Source organism: Hyla sarda, chromosome 3 (assembly GCF_029499605.1).
Source record: "Hyla sarda isolate aHylSar1 chromosome 3, aHylSar1.hap1, whole genome shotgun sequence".
NCBI classification, from domain to species: Eukaryota; Metazoa; Chordata; class Amphibia; order Anura; family Hylidae; genus Hyla; species Hyla sarda.
The window spans coordinates 64062914-64082137 of NC_079191.1; the positions used below are offsets into that span (position 1 = coordinate 64062914).

General features: G+C 47.7%; 1 protein-coding gene across 1 annotated transcript in view; it reads right to left on the bottom strand.

Moving 5' to 3' along the window:
• Positions 1 to 12464, bottom strand: part of RAD51AP2 (RAD51 associated protein 2) — a 198998-nt gene extending 186534 nt beyond the window's left edge. Inside the window, exons 1-2 of the mRNA XM_056564241.1 lie at positions 12339 to 12464; positions 11429 to 11631 (exon numbers count right to left, since the gene is read on the bottom strand). Of these exons, the coding sequence (XP_056420216.1) occupies positions 11429 to 11630 (202 nt within the window). The 5' untranslated portion in view covers position 11631; positions 12339 to 12464. The remainder of the gene's footprint in view (positions 1 to 11428; positions 11632 to 12338) is intronic.
• Between the last annotated feature and the right edge of the window lie 6760 nt (positions 12465 to 19224).

Sequence of the window (19224 nt, forward strand, 5' to 3'; positions counted from 1 at the left end):
CATTCTGAAAGGTATTAACCCCCGAGGGCAAGATGTTGTTAACCCCTTTTGTTCATGACGCCAGTGTGGTTCAGGGTTCCGGAACACCACACGCCCGATTCCTCCGCTATCCCAGTTGCTAGTAGTGAAATGAGAGTCCACAAACAGTTATGGTCAAACAGAGGCTTTACTGAGGATATGACAGGTGGAATTATCTTCACAGCTAAGGCCAGAGAGATGACCAGGACCCAGAAGGACCTCGCAGCTTGCTGGACCAATATACTTGTAATTAACCTGACTCGAGATTGGACATGACTTGACTATGTGCCAGACTTGACTAGTTTCAGTGACAGCAGACATAGACTTGAGACTTACTGGAATGATACAGAGCGTCCCTTGAGAAAGTCGGGTGACGAAACGTACGTTGGGACGGTGGCAACAGGTATCCATTATGGGTAAGTGAGGATTATCTATTTATCAATTATTTACTTTGGGCACATTCATACTACTGGTTATGTGATAGAGCAGGCAGCCCTCACATACATACTGTCACGATGCCGGCTGGCAGGTAGTGGATCCTCTGTGCCAGAGAGGGATTGGCGTGGACCGTGCTAGTGGATCGGTTCTAAGTCACTACTGGTTTTCACCAGAGCCCGCCGCAAAGCGGGATGGTCTTGCTGCGGCGGTAGTGACCAGGTCGTATCCACTAGCAACGGCTCAACCTCTCTGACTGCTGAAGATAGGCGCGGTACAAGGGAGTAGACAGAAGCAAGGTCGGACGTAGCAGAAGGTCGGGGCAGGCAGCAAGGATCGTAGTCAGGGGCAACGGCAGGAGGTCTGGAACACAGGCTAGGAACACACAAGGAAACGCTTTCACTGGCACAATGGCAACAAGATCCGGCGAGGGAGTGCAGGGGGAGTGAGGTATAAATAAGGAGTGCACAGGTGAACATACTAATTGGAACCACTGCGCCAATCAGCGGCGCAGTGGCCCTTTAAATCGCAAAGACCCGGCGCGCGCGCGCCCTAGGGAGCGGGGCCGCGCGCGCCGGGACAGGACCGACGGAGAGCGAGTCAGGTACGGGAGCCGGGGTGCGCATCGCGAGCGGGCGCCACCCGCATCGCGAATCGCATCCCGGCTGGAGGCGGTATCGCAGCGCCCCGGGTCAGTGGATCTGACCGGAGCGCTGCAGTGAGGAGAGTGTAGCGAGCGCTCCGGGGAGGAGCGGGGACCCGGAGCGCTCGGCGTAACAGTACCCCCCCCCTTGGGTCTCCCCCTCTTCTTAGAGCCTGAGAACCTGAGGAGCAGACTTTTGTCTAGAATATTGTCCTCAGGTTCCCAGGATCTCTCTTCTGGACCAGAACCCTCCCAATCAACTAAAAAAAAAGTTTTCCCTCTGACCTTCTTGGATGCCAGAATCTCTTTGACGGAGAAGATGTCCGAGGAGCCGGAAACAGGAGTGGGGGAAACAAGTTTGGGAGAGAAACGGTTGATGATAAGTGGTTTAAGAAGAGAAACGTGAAAGGCATTAGGAATACGAAGAGAAGGAGGAAGAAGAAGTTTGTAAGAGACAGGATTAATCTGGCACAAAATTTTGAAAGGACCAAGATAGTGTGGTCCCAACTTGTAGCTAGGGACACGGAAGCGGACATATTTAGCGGAGAGCCATACCTTGTCTCCAGGAGAAAAAATGGGAGGAGCTCTTCTTTTCTTATCCGCAAACTTCTTCATGCGTGATGAAGCCTGTAAGAGAGAATTTTGGGTCTCTCTCCATATGGTGGAAAGATCACGAGAAATTTCATCCACAGCGGGCAGACCAGAGGGCAAGGGGGTAGGGAGGGGGGGAAGAGGGTGACGGCCGTACACCACGAAAAATGGGGATTTGGAGGAAGATTCAGAGACTCTGAAGTTATACGAGAATTCGGCCCATGGTAGAAGATCTGCCCAATCATCCTGGCGGGAGGAAACAAAATGTCGTAAATAATCACCCAAGACCTGGTTAATTCTTTCTACTTGTCCATTGGATTGAGGATGATATGCAGAAGAAAAGTTTAATTTAATCTTGAGTTGTTTACAGAGAGCCCTCCAGAATTTTGACACGAATTGGACGCCTCTATCCGAGACGATCTGTGTGGGCAACCCGTGAAGACGAAAAATGTGTACAAAAAATTGTTTAGCCAACTGAGGCGCTGAAGGAAGACCAGGAAGAGGGATGAAATGTGCCATTTTGGAGAATCGATCAACGACCACCCAAATAACAGTGTTGCCACGGGATGGGGGTAAGTCAGTAATAAAATCCATACCAATCAGAGACCAAGGCTGTTCGGGGACAGGCAGAGGATGAAGAAAACCAGCGGGCTTCTGGCGAGGAGTCTTATCCCGGGCACAGACAGTGCAGGCTCGCACAAAGTCCACGACATCCGTCTCCAGAGTCGGCCACCAATAGAAGCGAGAGATGAGTTGCACAGATTTCTTGATGCCTGCATGACCTGCGAGATGGGAGGAGTGACCCCATTTGAGGATTCCGAGGCGTTGGCGTGGAGAGACGAAGGTCTTTCCTGGAGGAGTTTGCCTGATGGAGGCTGGAGAAGTGGAAATCAGGCAGTCAGGAGGAATGATGTGTTGCGGAGAGAGTTCAACTTCCGAAGCATCCGAGGAACGAGAGAGAGCATCGGCCCTAATGTTCTTATCGGCAGGCCGAAAGTGAATTTCAAAATTAAATCGGGCAAAGAACAGAGACCACCTGGCCTGGCGAGGATTCAGCCGTTGGGCAGACTGGAGGTAGGAGAGGTTCTTGTGATCGGTGTAAATAATAACTGGAAATCTTGATCCCTCCAGCAGATGCCTCCATTCCTCAAGTGCTAATTTAATGGCTAGAAGCTCTCGATCCCCGATGGAGTAGTTCCTCTCCGCCGGAGAGAAGGTCCTAGAAAAAAAACCACAAGTAACAGCATGCCCGGAAGAATTTTTTTGTAGAAGGACCGCTCCAGCTCCTACAGAGGAGGCATCAACCTCCAATAGGAAGGGTTTAGATGGGTCAGGTCTGGAGAGCACGGGAGCCGAAGAAAAGGCAGACTTGAGCCGTTTAAAGGCGTCTTCCGCTTGAGGAGGCCAAGACTTGGGATCGGCATTTTTTTTGGTTAAAGCCACGATAGGAGCCACAACGGTAGAAAAATGTGGAATAAATTGCCTGTAATAATTGGCGAACCCCAAAAAACGTTGGATAGCACGGAGTCCGGAGGGGCGTGGCCAATCTAAGACGGCAGAGAGTTTGTCTGGATCCATTTGTAGTCCCTGGCCAGAGACCAAGTATCCTAGGAAAGGAAGAGATTGGCATTCAAACAGACATTTCTCTATCTTGGCATAAAGTTGATTGTCACGAAGTCTCTGAAGAACCATACGGACATGCTGGCGGTGTTCTTCTAGATTGGCAGAAAAAATCAGGATATCGTCCAGATATACAACAACACAGGAGTATAAGAGATCACGAAAAATTTCATTAACAAAGTCTTGGAAGACGGCAGGGGCGTTGCACAGGCCAAAGGGCATGACCAGATACTCAAAGTGTCCATCTCTAGTGTTAAATGCCGTTTTCCATTCATCCCCCTCTCTGATGCGGATGAGATTATAAGCACCTCTTAAGTCCAGTTTGGTAAAGATGTGGGCACCTTGGAGGCGATCAAAGAGTTCAGAGATGAGGGGTAGGGGGTAGCGGTTCTTTACTGTGATTTTATTAAGACCGCGGTAGTCAATGCAAGGACGTAGAGAGCCATCTTTTTTGGACACAAAGAAAAATCCGGCTCCGGCAGGAGAGGAGGATTTACGGATAAAGCCCTTTTTTAAATTTTCCTGGATGTATTCAGACATGGCAAGAGTCTCTGGGGCGGACAGAGGATAAATTCTGCCCCGGGGTGGAGTAGTGCCCGGGAGGAGGTCAATAGGACAATCATAAGGCCTGTGAGGAGGTAGAGTCTCAGCTTGTTTTTTGCAAAAAACATCCGCAAAGTCCATATAGGCCTTAGGGAGACCGGTTACAGGAGGAACCACAGAGTCACGGCAAGGGGTACTGGGAACCGGTTTTAGGCAGTCCTTGAAACAAGAGGGCCCCCAACTCTTGATCTCCCCAGTGGACCAATCCAGGGTTGGGGAATGAAGTTGAAGCCAGGGTAGTCCAAGGAGAATTTCGGAAGTGCAATTGGGGAGGACCAAAAACTCAATTTTCTCGTGATGAGGTCCGATGCACATTAGAAGGGGCTCCGTGCGGAAACGTATGGTACAGTCCAATCTTTCATAGTTTACACAATTGATGTAGAGGGGTCTGGCGAGACTGGTCACCGGGATGTTGAACTTGTTGACGAGAGAGGCCAAAATAAAATTTCCTGCAGATCCGGAATCCAAGAAGGCCATAGTAGAGAAGGAGAAGGCAGAGGCAGATATCCGCACAGGCACAGTAAGACGTGGAGAAGCAGAGTAGACATCAAGGACTGTCTCACCTTTGTGCGGAGTCAGCGTACGTCTTTCCAGGCGGGGAGGACGGATAGGACAATCCTTCAGGAAGTGTTCGGTACTGGCACAGTACAGGCAGAGATTCTCCATGCGGCGTCGTGTCCTCTCTTGAGGTGTCAGGCGAGACCGGTCGACCTGCATAGCCTCCACGGCGGGAGGCACAGGAACGGATTGCAGGGGACCAGAGGAGAGAGGAGCCGGGGAGAAAAAACGCCTCGTGCGAACAAAGTCCATATCCTGGCGGAGCTCCTGACGCCTTTCGGAAAAACGCATGTCAATGCGAGTGGCTAGATGAATGAGTTCATGTAGGTTAGCAGGAATTTCTCGTGCGGCCAGAACATCTTTAATGTTGCTGGATAGGCCTTTTTTAAAGGTCGCGCAGAGGGCCTCATTATTCCAGGATAATTCTGAAGCAAGAGTACGGAATTGTACGGCGTACTCGCCAACGGAAGAATTACCCTGGACCAGGTTCAACAGGGCAGTCTCAGCAGAAGAGGCTCGGGCAGGTTCCTCAAAGACACTTCGAATTTCCGAGAAGAAGGAGTGTATAGAGGCAGTGACGGGGTCATTGCGGTCCCAGAGCGGTGTGGCCCATGACAGAGCTTTTCCAGACAGAAGGCTGACTACGAAAGCCACCTTAGACCTTTCAGTAGGAAACTGGTCCGACATCATCTCCAAGTGCAGGGAACATTGGGAAAGAAAGCCACGGCAAAACTTAGAGTCCCCATCAAATTTATCCGGCAAGGATAGTCGTAGACCAGAAGCGGCCACTCGCTGCGGAGGAGGTGCAGGAGCTGGCGGAGGAGATGATTGCTGAAGCTGTGGTAGTAGCTGCTGTAGCATCACGGTCAGTTGAGACAGCTGTTGGCCTTGTTGCGCTATCTGTTGTGACTGCTGGGCGACCACCGTGGTGAGGTCAGCGACAACTGGCAGAGGAACTTCAGCGGGATCCATGGCCGGATCTACTGTCACGATGCCGGCTGGCAGGTAGTGGATCCTCTGTGCCAGAGAGGGATTGGCGTGGACCGTGCTAGTGGATCGGTTCTAAGTCACTACTGGTTTTCACCAGAGCCCGCCGCAAAGCGGGATGGTCTTGCTGCGGCGGTAGTGACCAGGTCGTATCCACTAGCAACGGCTCAACCTCTCTGACTGCTGAAGATAGGCGCGGTACAAGGGAGTAGACAGAAGCAAGGTCGGACGTAGCAGAAGGTCGGGGCAGGCAGCAAGGATCGTAGTCAGGGGCAACGGCAGGAGGTCTGGAACACAGGCTAGGAACACACAAGGAAACGCTTTCACTGGCACAATGGCAACAAGATCCGGCGAGGGAGTGCAGGGGGAGTGAGGTATAAATAAGGAGTGCACAGGTGAACATACTAATTGGAACCACTGCGCCAATCAGCGGCGCAGTGGCCCTTTAAATCGCAAAGACCCGGCGCGCGCGCCCTAGGGAGCGGGGCCGCGCGCGCCGGGACAGGACCGACGGAGAGCGAGTCAGGTACGGGAGCCGGGGTGCGCATCGCGAGCGGGCGCCACCCGCATCGCGAATCGCATCCCGGCTGGAGGCGGTATCGCAGCGCCCCGGGTCAGTGGATCTGACCGGAGCGCTGCAGTGAGGAGAGTGTAGCGAGCGCTCCGGGGAGGAGCGGGGACCCGGAGCGCTCGGCGTAACACATACATTGGGGCCTTTTTGACCCCTGTTAACTCCTTGTTGAATAAGAGCCATATTATATCACTCCTTGACCTCACTATATACAGATCTATTGTGATTACAACTATTGCTGTGCCTGATCCACCTACGTTTTTTGGTTGTATCTGATACATCTCATTTTGTATTGCTTTATACATACACATCTGGTATTCTATCTTAATTGCATTTTGTCACAAGTATGTGACGCTTTTTAATCTTTTGGATATATAAATAAAAATGTGCATATTTTTCAGTAGCAATTGCTCTCTGTTTGAGTTTTTTCTCTTTCTTGTATAAATAGTCTATGGAGCTATACTGATTAACTGTTTATAGACCCCCAGCACTTAGCACATATCATGAAACAACAAACAACTACCTGGTGCTGTTTCTCCTTTTTGTTACTGGAATGACTGTAGCTTTTGGGATCTTCCAGGTAGCTGATCACTTGCACTGAGACATCTGCACTGGCTGGTTCTCAGTAAAGGAAGAGAGTGAATTGAAATGGCCACCCCTTTATATAGTGGGGGGTGGCGGGGCTGGACTAAAGCCCATTGGTCAAGCTGCGGGTCATAAGTTAAGCTGGTGCTCTCTGGGAGAACATGTGACAACAAATAATATGACTGCATAACATAACATGTGACAGACTTACACAGGTCCTTAAGACCTCCCACAGGTCATTCGTACTACCTATACATTAGGAGACTGTCTAGGCATTAAAGCAGTATACACAACAATCTGGAAACAACAGGGGGAGACCCTGCAGGGTGCCCTGTTCCTCCAGTGCTGCTCTTCTTCATGCTTCTTGGGCTCGGATCATCACACTGCAGTCAGCGTATCAATGGCAGCAGCGATGTCCCGCCTCAGCCGGTGATAGGCTGAGCGCACTGTCATGTAAGGAACCCTGGCCCCGTCTTCTTCCCGCTGCCCGGGCTCCTTACATGATAGTGCGCTCAGCCTATCACCGGCCGAGGCCAGACATCGCTGCGGCCAGTGGTACGCTGACTGCAGTGTGATGATCCGAGCCCAAGAAGCATGAAGCAGAGCAGCACCAGAGGAACGGGGAGCCAATATCGGTGCAACAGGGGAGCGTAGGAAGGTGAGTTAAAGTTTCTTTTTCTAGTTTTTGCAGCCCGGGATCAGGGGAAGTAAAATGTGTTGCACTGCAGTTCTCCTTTAATAGAAACTATATACATCCAGAAAATCTTTGTATCTCAGCTACCTGACAACTCCAATGGGTAGCAGCTGGAAACGCTGTACTGGACCACCAAATACTGTATATGTACAGTATATGTGTGTAAGAAATGTATTTGTGTACTATATAACAGTACTAAATACAGGGTTGGTGCAAGGATTTTTACCACCCTAGGCGAAAACTAATTTTACCACCCCTTGGCCCCGCCCATTGGCTCTGTCCTTTGACATGCCCCACCTTACTATTGGGGTGACACACTGTAACAAACCCACTCCTCATGTAATCACCTACTACTGGGGTGACGCGCTGTAACAATATTTAATGTAACACTATATTTATATTTAGAGAAAACACAGAAGGTAGCAGCACACCGAGTTGCATGAAGGGTTGGGTGCAATTCAGCAGGGGACCCAAGGTCGTAGGGCTCCAAACGGTATAGAAACACAAAGAATACTGCCGCACTCCAGGGTATAGGTGAAAAAACTGTGAAGGTAGTTTTATTCCATCAAGGTGCACAGAGCAACGTTTCGGCTGCTGGCATGCAGCCTTTTTCAAGCAGTTAAATATAAATATATTTATGTGAATTTGAGTAGAATACAGACATAGCGCACATCTACAATCTTGTATAATGATCTGATTGCTTCTCAGCACAATATCAAAAACTAACAGGTTGTTAGTATACATTTTTGATCAAAAAGTACAAGCCCACTCGCCACGTCAAGGCCACCTATTCAGAGTGGGTCCCTAACGTCCCTAGCATAAAATGGCGTAGCACCGGGCGGCGACCACCACCGCCGCGACACAGATGCCCACGGGGGGGGAGCGACCCACTGGCAGAGCGGCCCCAATGCCTCTCAAACCAGTCTATGGGCCGCACCCGCCCGCAGACACAGCGCCACGGCAGCAACGGACGCCGCCCCGCACCACACCAGTGTGAACAAGGTGTAAAGGCTCACTTACCTTGCTCTCCCAGTCAGACTGGGAGGCTGCTAGGAGTGAAATGGCCCTAGTGTGGCTAATTACCACCTATATAGGTTTGGGCTGAGGGGGTGGGGAAGAGTGCAGCACATGTTCAAAAAAAAAAAAAAAAAAAAAAAAAAAAAGGATAGAATTCACAATATGAATTTGAGTAGAATACAGACATAGCGCACATCTACAATCTTGTATAATGATCTGATTGCTTCTCAGCACAATATCAAAAACTAACAGGTTGTTAGTATACATTTTTGATCAAAAAGTACAAGCCCACTCGCCACGTCAAGGCCACCTATTTAGAGTGGGTCCCTAACGTCCCTAGCATAAAATGGCGTAGCATCGGGCGTCCGTTGCTGCCGTGGCGCTGTGTCTGCGGGCGGGTGCGGCCCATAGACTGGTTTGAGAGGCATTGGGGCCGCTCTGCCAGTGGGTCGCTCCCCCCCCCCCCCCCGTGGGCATCTGTGTCGCGGCGGTGGTGGTCGCCACCCGGTGCTACGCCATTTTATGCTAGGGACGTTAGGGACCCACTCTGAATAGGTGGCCTTGACGTGGCGAGTGGGCTTGTACTTTTTGATCAAAAATGTATAATAACAACCTGTTAGTTTTTGATATTGTGCTGAGAAGCAATCAGATCATTATACAAGATTGTAGATGTGCGCTATGTCTGTATTCTACTCAAATTCATAAATATATTTATATTTAGATATATAAATACAAAAAAAACAAGGACAGAGCATGTAGGACACCTTAATAATGATAATGGGGAGGTTGTTACGGGCGATCAAGAGAAGACTCTTTAGTTCTTTAGTTCTGTATATACTATGGAAGAAGGAAAAGCAGACATTGGACAGGTCACTGCTGGTAACACATCATGTAATGTACTGAACTGGCTTAATGTAGAGATGGTACAAGGTAAGTTAAGTAAAGTAAATGTAAGCAAATCTCCAGGACCGGTTGGATTGCACCCAAGAGTTCTTAGAGAGGTAAGTTCAGTAATATCTGTACCCTTGTTCATGATATTTAGAGATTCTCTGGTGTCTGGTATTGTGCCAAGGGACTGGCACAAGGCGAATGTGGTACCAATCTTCAAGAAGGGCTCTAGGTCTTCGCCAGGCAATTATAGACCGGTAAGTTTAACGTGCATTGTGGGTAAATTGTTTGAAGGACTTATACGGGATTACATACAGGAATACATAGGGGATAATTGTATTATAATTGATAGCAAGCATGGGTTTACTAAGGATAGAAGTTGTCAAACCAATCTAATTTGCTTTTATGAAGAGGTGAGTAGAAGCCTTGACAGAGGAATGGCTGTGGATATAGTGTTTCTGGATTTTGCTAAAGCATTTGATACTGTCCCTCACAGACGTCTGACAGGTAAGTTAAGGTCCTTGGGCTTGGAAACTTTAGTTTGTAACTGGATTGAACACTGGCTCATGGATCGTACCCAGAGAGTGGTGGTCAATAATTCATACTCTGATTGGTCCACGTTTATTAGTGGTGTACCCCAAGGTTCAGTACTGGGCCCGCTGTTGTTTAATTTATTTATCAATGATATAGAGGATGGTATTAACAGCTCTGTTTCTATCTTTGCAGATGACACCAAGCTTTGTAGCACAGTACAGTCTATAGAGGATGTGCATAAGTTACAAGATGACTTGGATAGACTAAGTGTCTGGGCATCCACTTGGCAAATGAGGTTTAATGTGGATAAATGCAAAGTTATGCATCTGGGTACAAATAACATGCATGCGTCGTATGTCTTAGGGGGGATTAAACTGGGAGAGTCACTGGTAGAGAAGGATCTGGGTGTACTTGTAGATCACAGACTACAGAATAGCATGAAATGTCAGGCTGCTGCTTCCAAAGCCAGCAGGATATTGTCATGTATCAAAAGAGTCATGGGCTCAAGGGACAGGGACATAATACTCCCCCTTTATAAAGCATTGGTACGTCCTCACCTGGAATATGCTGTTCAGTTTTGGTCGCCTGTCCATAAAAGGGACACTGTGGAGCTGGAAAGGGTGCAGAGATGTGCGACTAAACTAATATGGGGCATGGAACATTGTAGCTACGAGGAGCGATTAAAGGAGTTACAATTGTTTAGTCTTGAGAAGAGACGTTTAAGGGGGGATATGATAAACGTATGTAAGAATAAGAATGGCCCACACAAAAAATATGGAAAAAAACAGTTCCAGGTTAAACCCCTCACCCCCCAAAGGACGAGGGGGCACTCCCTCCGTCTGGAGAAGAAAAGGTTTAGTCTAAAGGGGCGACACGCCTTCTTTACCATAAGAACTGTGAATTTATGGAACAGTCTACCTCAGGAACTGGTCACAGCAGGAACAATTAATAGCTTTAAAACAGGGTTAGATACATTCCTGGAACAAAATAACATTAATGCTTATGCAGAAGTATAAAACTACATCCCTTCCCCTTATCCTCTTACACCCTTCCCTTCAATTCCCTGGTTGAACTTGATAGACGTATGTCTTTTTTCAACCATACTAACTATGTAACTATGTAACAATCTCCCTCCTCAAGCGACAGCAGTTCTGGCTGGGCAGGTGCTTCGGATGAGTGGCGGGTGCTTCAGATGTTGTCTGGTTTCTAACTTTCTTGCAGTGGGCAGAGCGGCACCCCATAAAGAGGGCGCTCTAGGCAGCTGCCTATTTTGCCTATAGGCAGAACCGGCCCTGACTACATACAAGTGCGCAGTATAGTTGTACTGTGAGCGTGTGTGGTATAGCAGTATGCATGTTACATTACATTTTTGTCCCTGAATGTGCATCTGAAATAAAAGTTTTTCATTATATACCTTTCTGTCCAGCCAAATCTGAAGAGCAGCAGCTTAGCAATAGATACCTCATATGTGGCAAATTGCATTTAAAGTAGTGGATAAAAGCTGTAGTTATACCTACATTAAACAGCCATTGCTGCCCTCCACTTTCCTCTTATCAATTTCGGCTCTACATCAATCTCTATTAAATCCAATTTAGTTTTGCGCATGAATGTTTAGAGGTAACCTTGGCAAAGGAAAAGCCTTTGTAATTTCCTTTAACAGAATTAGGATCTGCCACTTCCTCACCTGCTACTTTCTGACAAGCTGTGACAAGCGTTTTTTTACTTTCATCAGTATTTGCTCCTGGCCTAACTTCTTTAGACAACTGAGAATGTCCGCAGTCACCGGGGAATGAGGATGAAGAACAATTCACGTTGTACCGCTGGAGGACACGGAGAAAGGCAGAAAATGCAGCTCTTGTCTGGGACTTGTAAGTCACACATTTCATTCTAAACCAAATCAAGGAAACAACGTGAGGGTTAGAAGTCCATTGATCATGGGCTGAGGCTTCACTGGTCACTTATAGGTTACAGAACACAAGAGGGCCCAGGCTGCCAAGTGCATATTGATGATAAATCAGGGACGACAACACTGTTGGATTTTTCATCTTCTTACATAATGAAAAAAGTAAAAGAAAGACAGCGATCGCTTTGTTTACGACTCTGTTAAACAAACAGCAGTATGTCTTCCTTGTAGCCGTAACTAAGGTCAGCTTCGCATAGGCGTCTTACAGATGTGTATATACATCCATATTATGGCTTCAAGTCCTGGCTTGATCACAAGTCTGATGACCCAACATGACACCTGTGAGTTAGGGTCATTAGACCTGCGACCAGGACTTACAGCCAAAAGCGTAGCTATAGGGGGTGCTGAAGTAGCAGTCGCACCAGTGCCTTGGTGCCTTAGAGGGCCCCAAAGCACACCTGCGCCATAAGAGACCAGTATTATAATTGGCACAAGGGGCCCTGTTGCAGATATTTCATCGGGGCCGAAGGAGCTACAAGTTACACCCCTGCTTGCAGCTATAGTAAGGACACAAATGCATGTTAACAATACTCCAAACAGAGAAAAAGAACATGTCTGCACAGTAACAACTTGTTCTATCTTCTATTTGCTTCTCAGCATAATTTCAAAATCTAATAGGTTGTTAGAGTACCTTTTAATCAAAACATGCAGGCCCACTTGCCACGTCAAGGCTACCTTATAAGAGTGGGTCCAGAAACTAACACTGATGTAGCGCCGGTACTGCAACACCAGACCCAATGACCCAGTGGCCAGGCATCCCAACTGCTGCCTGATCAAGGACCTGGCTCTGGGCCACACCAGCTTACCGGCACCTGCTTAATCAGTTGGTGCAAGTGTGTTATGGGGTGTGAGATGAAGGGCAGATGGAATTACCCTCGGGACAGATGGCACTAACCCCTTGTATTCGTGACACCAGGGCGTGGTTTATCCTCAATATCACCCGAAGGTATACCGCTGGATCCTGGGCTAGGCAGGGGGGCAATAATGACTCCAACGCCAAGTTACAGATAACGGTAGCTTTACTGAAGTTGGACCAGTGGGGGATCCAGGGTGGGGCAACGGGGTAATTACATGGTTTCTAACGCTCCCCCATGCTCTCATTAATTTACCTTTCTCGCCGCTGGGACGTGATCGGCGATCAACGGCAGGCCGGCACAATGACGTCACATTATCGCGCCGGTGCCTAAAGATACCGTCACCACAACTCGCCACTCACCTGTCTGAACAGTCTGTGCAAGTAAGAGGAAGAGAGCTGCTCAGCGGGGGAACGGTTATAAGTGTATGTATTTTTTATTTACTGTTTGGCACATCTTTATGGCACTGGGCTCAGGGGGCATTTAAAAAAGGATAGGGGGTACAAAAAAGGATACATTTGATGTGAGGTGCCCATGACAGGGGGGCATTATATGTGAAGAGCACATGACAGGGGGAGGGGTCCCCTGTCTTGTGCTCTTCACATATAATGCCCCCTGTGCTGTGCCCCTCACATATAATGCTCCCCATCATCATCATGTGCCCTTCAGATATAATGCTTCCGTCATGTGCCCCTAAAATATGATGCCCCCTGTGGGGCAGGACAGGGGGCATTATATGTGAGGGGCACGTCACAGGGGGCATTATATGTTAGGGGCACAGGACAGGGAGCAGTATATGTGAGGGGCACATGATGAGAGCATTATATGAGGGACACAGCACAGGGGGGCATTAAATATTAGGGGAGCATGACGGGGGCATTATATGTAAGGGACACAGCACAGGGGGCATTATATGTAAGGAGCACAAGACAGGGGGCATTATATGTGAGGGGCACAGGACCGAGGGCATTTTTATTATGTGGGGGAACAGGACGGACATTATTAATGTGTGGGGGGTGCAGGAGGGGCCATGATTATTATATGTGGGGGCACAGGATGGGACATTATTACTATATGTGAAGGCACAGAGTGTTTTGCATTTTAGAGGTATGGAGTATATTATAAAGGAATTTCAGGGTTGGTACGATTTTTATGGGCCACAATACATGACAGTATTGTATTCAGAGGGTGCACAGCACGGCAAGGTTATATTCAGATGGTACAGTGTGTGGAAGTATTACATTCAGAGAACGCAGTGTGTGGCAGTATTATATTCAGAGAGCGCAGTGTATGGTAGTATTATATTCAGAGGGTACAGTGTGTAGAAGTATTATATTCAGAGAGCGCAGTGTGTGGTAGTATTATATTCAGAGAGTGCAGTGTGTGGTAGTATTATATTCAGAGAGTGCAGTGTGTGGTAGTATTATATTCAGAGAGCGCAGTGTGTGGTAGTATTATATTCAGAGAGCGCAGTGTGTGGTAGTATTATATACAGAGGGTACACTGTGTGGTAGTATTATATTCAGAGGGTGCAGTGTGGGGTATTCAGAGGATACAGTGTTTAGCAGTATTTTAATAATTATTGTTTTCATATAGAGGATCAGAATCCGCTGACGAATTAAGGAGCCACCTGGGTGTCATTTTCTGCAGAGAGAAGATTTAGCTGACAAAGTCACAGCGGTATGTACCATCAAAGCTGTCACCTGTAGTCACTGATATCATTGTGTATTCGCCTCACTATGTCCCATCAGAACTGTAGTCACTTGTAAGTTTTGTAGTTTTCATGGGTGAAACAACAACTCCCAGCATACCCTTACCACTACTTAGGTCATACTGGGAGCTGTATTTTTAAATGGTAAAAACATCTTTAGCACTTTCCCATTCTGTGACAATTGGTATATTTGATTATTATACTGGAAATTATTTTCTGCAACCTGCTACACTGCGGGCATCACAACTATACTGCCAACCTAATGTGGGGGAACTGCAACCTAATGTGGGGGAACTATACTGCCAACCTAATGTGGGGGAACTACAATCTAATGTGGGAGGACTATACTGCCAACCTAATTGGGGGGGGGGGACAACAACCTAATGTGGGGGGAAATATGTGGGGGAACTACAACTTAATGTGGGGGAACTATACTGCCAAACTAATATGGGGGAACTACAACTTAATGTGGGGGAACTATACTACCAACCTAATGTGGGGGAACTACAACCTAATGTGGAGGAACTATACTGCCAACCTAATGGGGGGGGACTACAACCTAATGTGGGGGAACATACTGCCAACCTAATGTGGGGGAACTATGCTGTCTACCTAGTGTGGGGGGAACTGGAAACTATGCTGCCTACTTAGTGTAGGGGCACTATGCTGCATACTTAAAGGGGTACTACCGTGCTGACAACTTATCCCCTATCTAAAGCATAGGGGATAAGTTGCCTGATCGCGTGGGGTCCCGCCACTGGGGACCCCCGCGATCTCGCACGCAGCACCCAGCACCCCTCATCAGGCCCCGGAGCGGATGTTGATGGGGCCGGTGATCATGATATCACAGCTCCATCCCCCGTGTGACGTCACGCTCCGCCCCTCAATGCAAGCCTATGGCAGGGGGCGAGACAGCTGTCTCGCCCCCTGCCATAGACTTACATTGAGGGGGTGGAGTGTGACGTCACATGGAGCAGAGCCGTGATGTCACGATTCTCCGGCCCGTGATCGGCAGTCATCAGACCCGGAGCGATGTTTGCTCCGGGCCTGATGAGAGCAGGCTGCTGCATGCGAGATCGTAGGGGTCCCCAGCGGCAGGATCCTGCGCGATCAGGCAACTTATCCCTTATCCTTTAGATAGGGGATAAGTTGTCAGCAGGGTAGTACCCCTTTAAAGGGGTGCTCCACTGCCCCAGCGTTCTGAACATTTTGTTCCAAACCCTGGGTGCAGTCTGCGGGGGTTGTGATGGTGCCCCTCCCGAGACTAGACTCTGGATCCGCCCCTGGATTGGACAGGTGGAAAAGTCTATACAGTTCAGCCAGGGCCCACAGAGGTGACCAGTGACTCAAAGACCTTAAGGGCTTGCTGGGAATTGTAGTAGATGGGGTAAATTTAATGCAGGCCACGTTGACTTGACAAATAGTGACTGTGACTGACTTGACTGATGACTGACAATACTGAGACTGTGGTTACTTGTAGCTGCTTGTGGCTGCAGACTGGACTGAGGCCTCCTATGGCTCTGGACACACAACTAGACTCAACTGCACTGGACCTCAGCAGGAAGCAAGAGAGAGAGAGCTACATCCTCTAAGGGCTTATATGGGGGAGACTAGCAGGGAGCCCATATTCCCCCCTTGGGTCATCTGGTCACTGATACCTCCTGGGTAACAATCACATGACAACTCACATGACAACCTTCTTAACCCCTTCACGCAGAACGCTGCCTTTATACGACGGATGCGCGCTCCCGCGGCGCTGTCCGGTGGGAGACCACTCCCGCCCGACACCCCGGAACCCCATTTGATTAACGCGGTCATCGATCGGGTGTGCAGGGGCGGTGCGATCGACGGGTGCGCGGCGGGATCGATGGGTACACGGCAAGATCGTCAGGAGCGGTGGGTGTCCGGAGGTCCATGATGACGGGGGTAAGTGCCCTCCCCTTTACAAGTTGCAAAACTACAGCTCTCAGCATGTCCAGACAGTCTGGGCATGCTGGGAGTTGTAGTTTTGCAACATCTGGAGGACCACAGTTTGGATACCACTGTGTAGTGGTCTTCAAACTGTGGTCCTCCAGATGTTGCAAAACTACAACTCCCAGCATGCTCAGACAGCCAATGCCTGTGTGCGCATGCTAGAAGTTGTAGTTTTGCAACATCTGGAGGACCACAGTTTAGAAACCACTACACAGTGGTGGAGACTACTGTGTAGTGGTTTCTAAACTGTGGTCCTCCAGATGTTGAAAAACAACAACTCCCAGCATGCCCAGAAAGCCAATGCCTGTCTGGGCATGCCGCGAGTTGTAGTTTTGCAAGATCTGGAGAACCACAGTTTAGAAACCACTACACAGTGGCTCCAAACTGTAGTGCTCCAGCAACTCCCAGCATGCCTGGCTGCAAACATCTGTCTGGGCATGCTCGGAGTTGTAGTTGTGTGCCTCCAGCTGTTGCAAAACTACAACTCCCAGCATGCCCAGACGGCCATTTGGTTTCTGGGCATCCTGGGAGTTGTTGTTTTTCAACATAGTTGTAGTTTTGCAAGACCTGGAGGACCACAGTTTGGAAATCACTGTGCAGCGGTCTCTAAACTGTGGCCCTCCAGATCTTGCAAAATTACCAGCATGCCCGGCAACAATCGGCTGTCAGTACATGCTGGAAGTTGTAGTTTTGCAACAGCTGGAGGCACACTGGTGGGTAAACACTGAGTTAGTCTGTTACCTAATTCAATGTTTTCCCACCAGTGTGCCTCCAGCTGTAGCAAAACTACAACACCCCCTCCCCCCCACAATGTGAATGTACAGGATACATTCACACGCGCGGGGGTTTACAGTGAGTTTCCCAATGCAAGTTTGAGCTGCGGAAAATTCACCTTGTTTAGGTGCGTAGGGTATTTTTGGCGGCGGAGGCAAGAGTAACAGTTGCATCCGTGTCAGGCCCTATGCAAATCCCTAATTTAGGCCTCAAATGCGCATGGCATTTAATTTTCACAGGAGGAAAAGGGAAAACAAGACCCACAAAATTTGTAATGCAATTTAGTAAGGAAAAAACACATATGTGGACGTAAAGTGCGCTGCGGGTTCACAACATGGCTCAGGAGTGAGAGCGCCATGTACATTTGAGGCCTAAATTGGTGATTTGCACAAGGGTGGCTGATTTTACAGTGGTTCTGACATAAATGCAAAAAAAAAAAAAACACCCACATGTGACCCCATTTTGGAAACTACACCCCTCACGGAACGTAACAAGGGGTATAGTGAGCCTTAACACCCCACAGGTGTTTGACAAATTTTCACATGAAAATGAAAAATTTTATTTTTTTCACTAAAATGCTGTTGTTACCCCAAAGTTTTCATTTTCACAAGGCGTAATAGTAAAACAGACCCCCAAAATTTGTAACCCCATTTCTTCTGAGTTAGGAAATACCCCAAATGTGTATGTAAAGTGCTGTGCAGGCGAACCACAGGGCTCAGAAGAGAATGAGCGCCATTGCGCTTTTGGAGAGAGAATTTGGCAGGAATTGAAGGCCATGTTCGTTTACAAAGCCCCCCCATGGTGCCAGAACAGTGGACCCTCCCCACATGTGACCCCATTTTGGAAACTACACCCATCACAGAATGTAACAAGGGTGCAGTGAGCATTTACTGGTGTCTGACATATTTTTGGAACAGTGGTCCACGAAAATAAAAAGTTTACATTTTCATTTGCACAGCCTACTGTTCCAACGATCTGTCAAACGCCAGCGGGGTGTAAATGCTAACTGTACCCCTTATTACATTCCGGGAGGGGTGTAGTTTCCAAAATGGCATCACATGTGGGGGTCCACTGTTCTGGCACCATGGGTGGCTTTGTAAACGCACATGGCCCACAGCTTCTATTCCAATCAAATTTTTTATTTTTATTTTGCTGTTCTGGCACCATAGGCGCTTCCTAAATGCGACACGCCCCCCCAAAAGCCATTTCAGCAAAATTTGCTTTCCAAAAGCCAAATGTGGCTCATTCTCTTCTGAGCATTTTAGTGCGCCCGCAGAGTGCTTTCCATACTCAGAAGAAACTGGGTTAGAAATTTTTTTTTTTGGGGGGGGGGGCATTTACTCCTATTAACCAATGTAAAAATTGTAAATTTGTGGAAAAAACAGCATTTTTGTGGAAATTTTTTTTCATTTACACCTCCCATTTTAACGAAAAGTTGTCAAACTCCTGTGGGGTGTTAAGGCTCACTGTACCCCTTATTACGTTCCTTGAGGGTTGTATTTTCCAAAATAGTATGCCATGTGTTTTTTTGTGTGTTTTTTTTTTTTTTTTTTTGCTGTTCTAGCACCATAGATGCAACATACCGAAATGCAACATACCCCCCCCAAAAGCCATTTCAGCAAAATTTGCTCTCCAAAGTCCCTTTGTCGCTCCTTCCTTTCTGAACCCACAGAGTACCTTACATCCACATATGAGGTATTTCCTTACTCGAGAGAAATTGAGTTAAAAATTTTAGGGGACTTTTTCTCCTTTTACCTCTTGTAAAAATGTTATGGGCCTCCAAGAATATGTTATTGTAAAATTTGAAGATTTTGAATTTTTTCCTTTACTTTGCTGCTATTGCTGCCTGTGAAACACTTAAAGGGTTAACAAACATTCTCAATATCATTTTTAATACTTTGAGGGGTGCAGTTTATATAATGTTGTCATTTATGGGGTATTTCTCACAGAAAAGTCTCTCAAATCCACTTCAAACTGAACTGGTCGCTGAAAAATTCTGATTTTGAAATTTTCATGAAAAACTTTGAAGCCCTTTAATGTCTTCAAAAAGTTAAAAAAAATGTCAATTTTATGATGACAGCATAAAGTAGACATTTGTGCATGTGAATCAATATATAATTTATTTGGTATGTCCATTTTCCTTACAAGGAGAGAGTTTCAAAGTTAAATAAAAATGCTAAATTTTCAAATTTTTCATGACATTT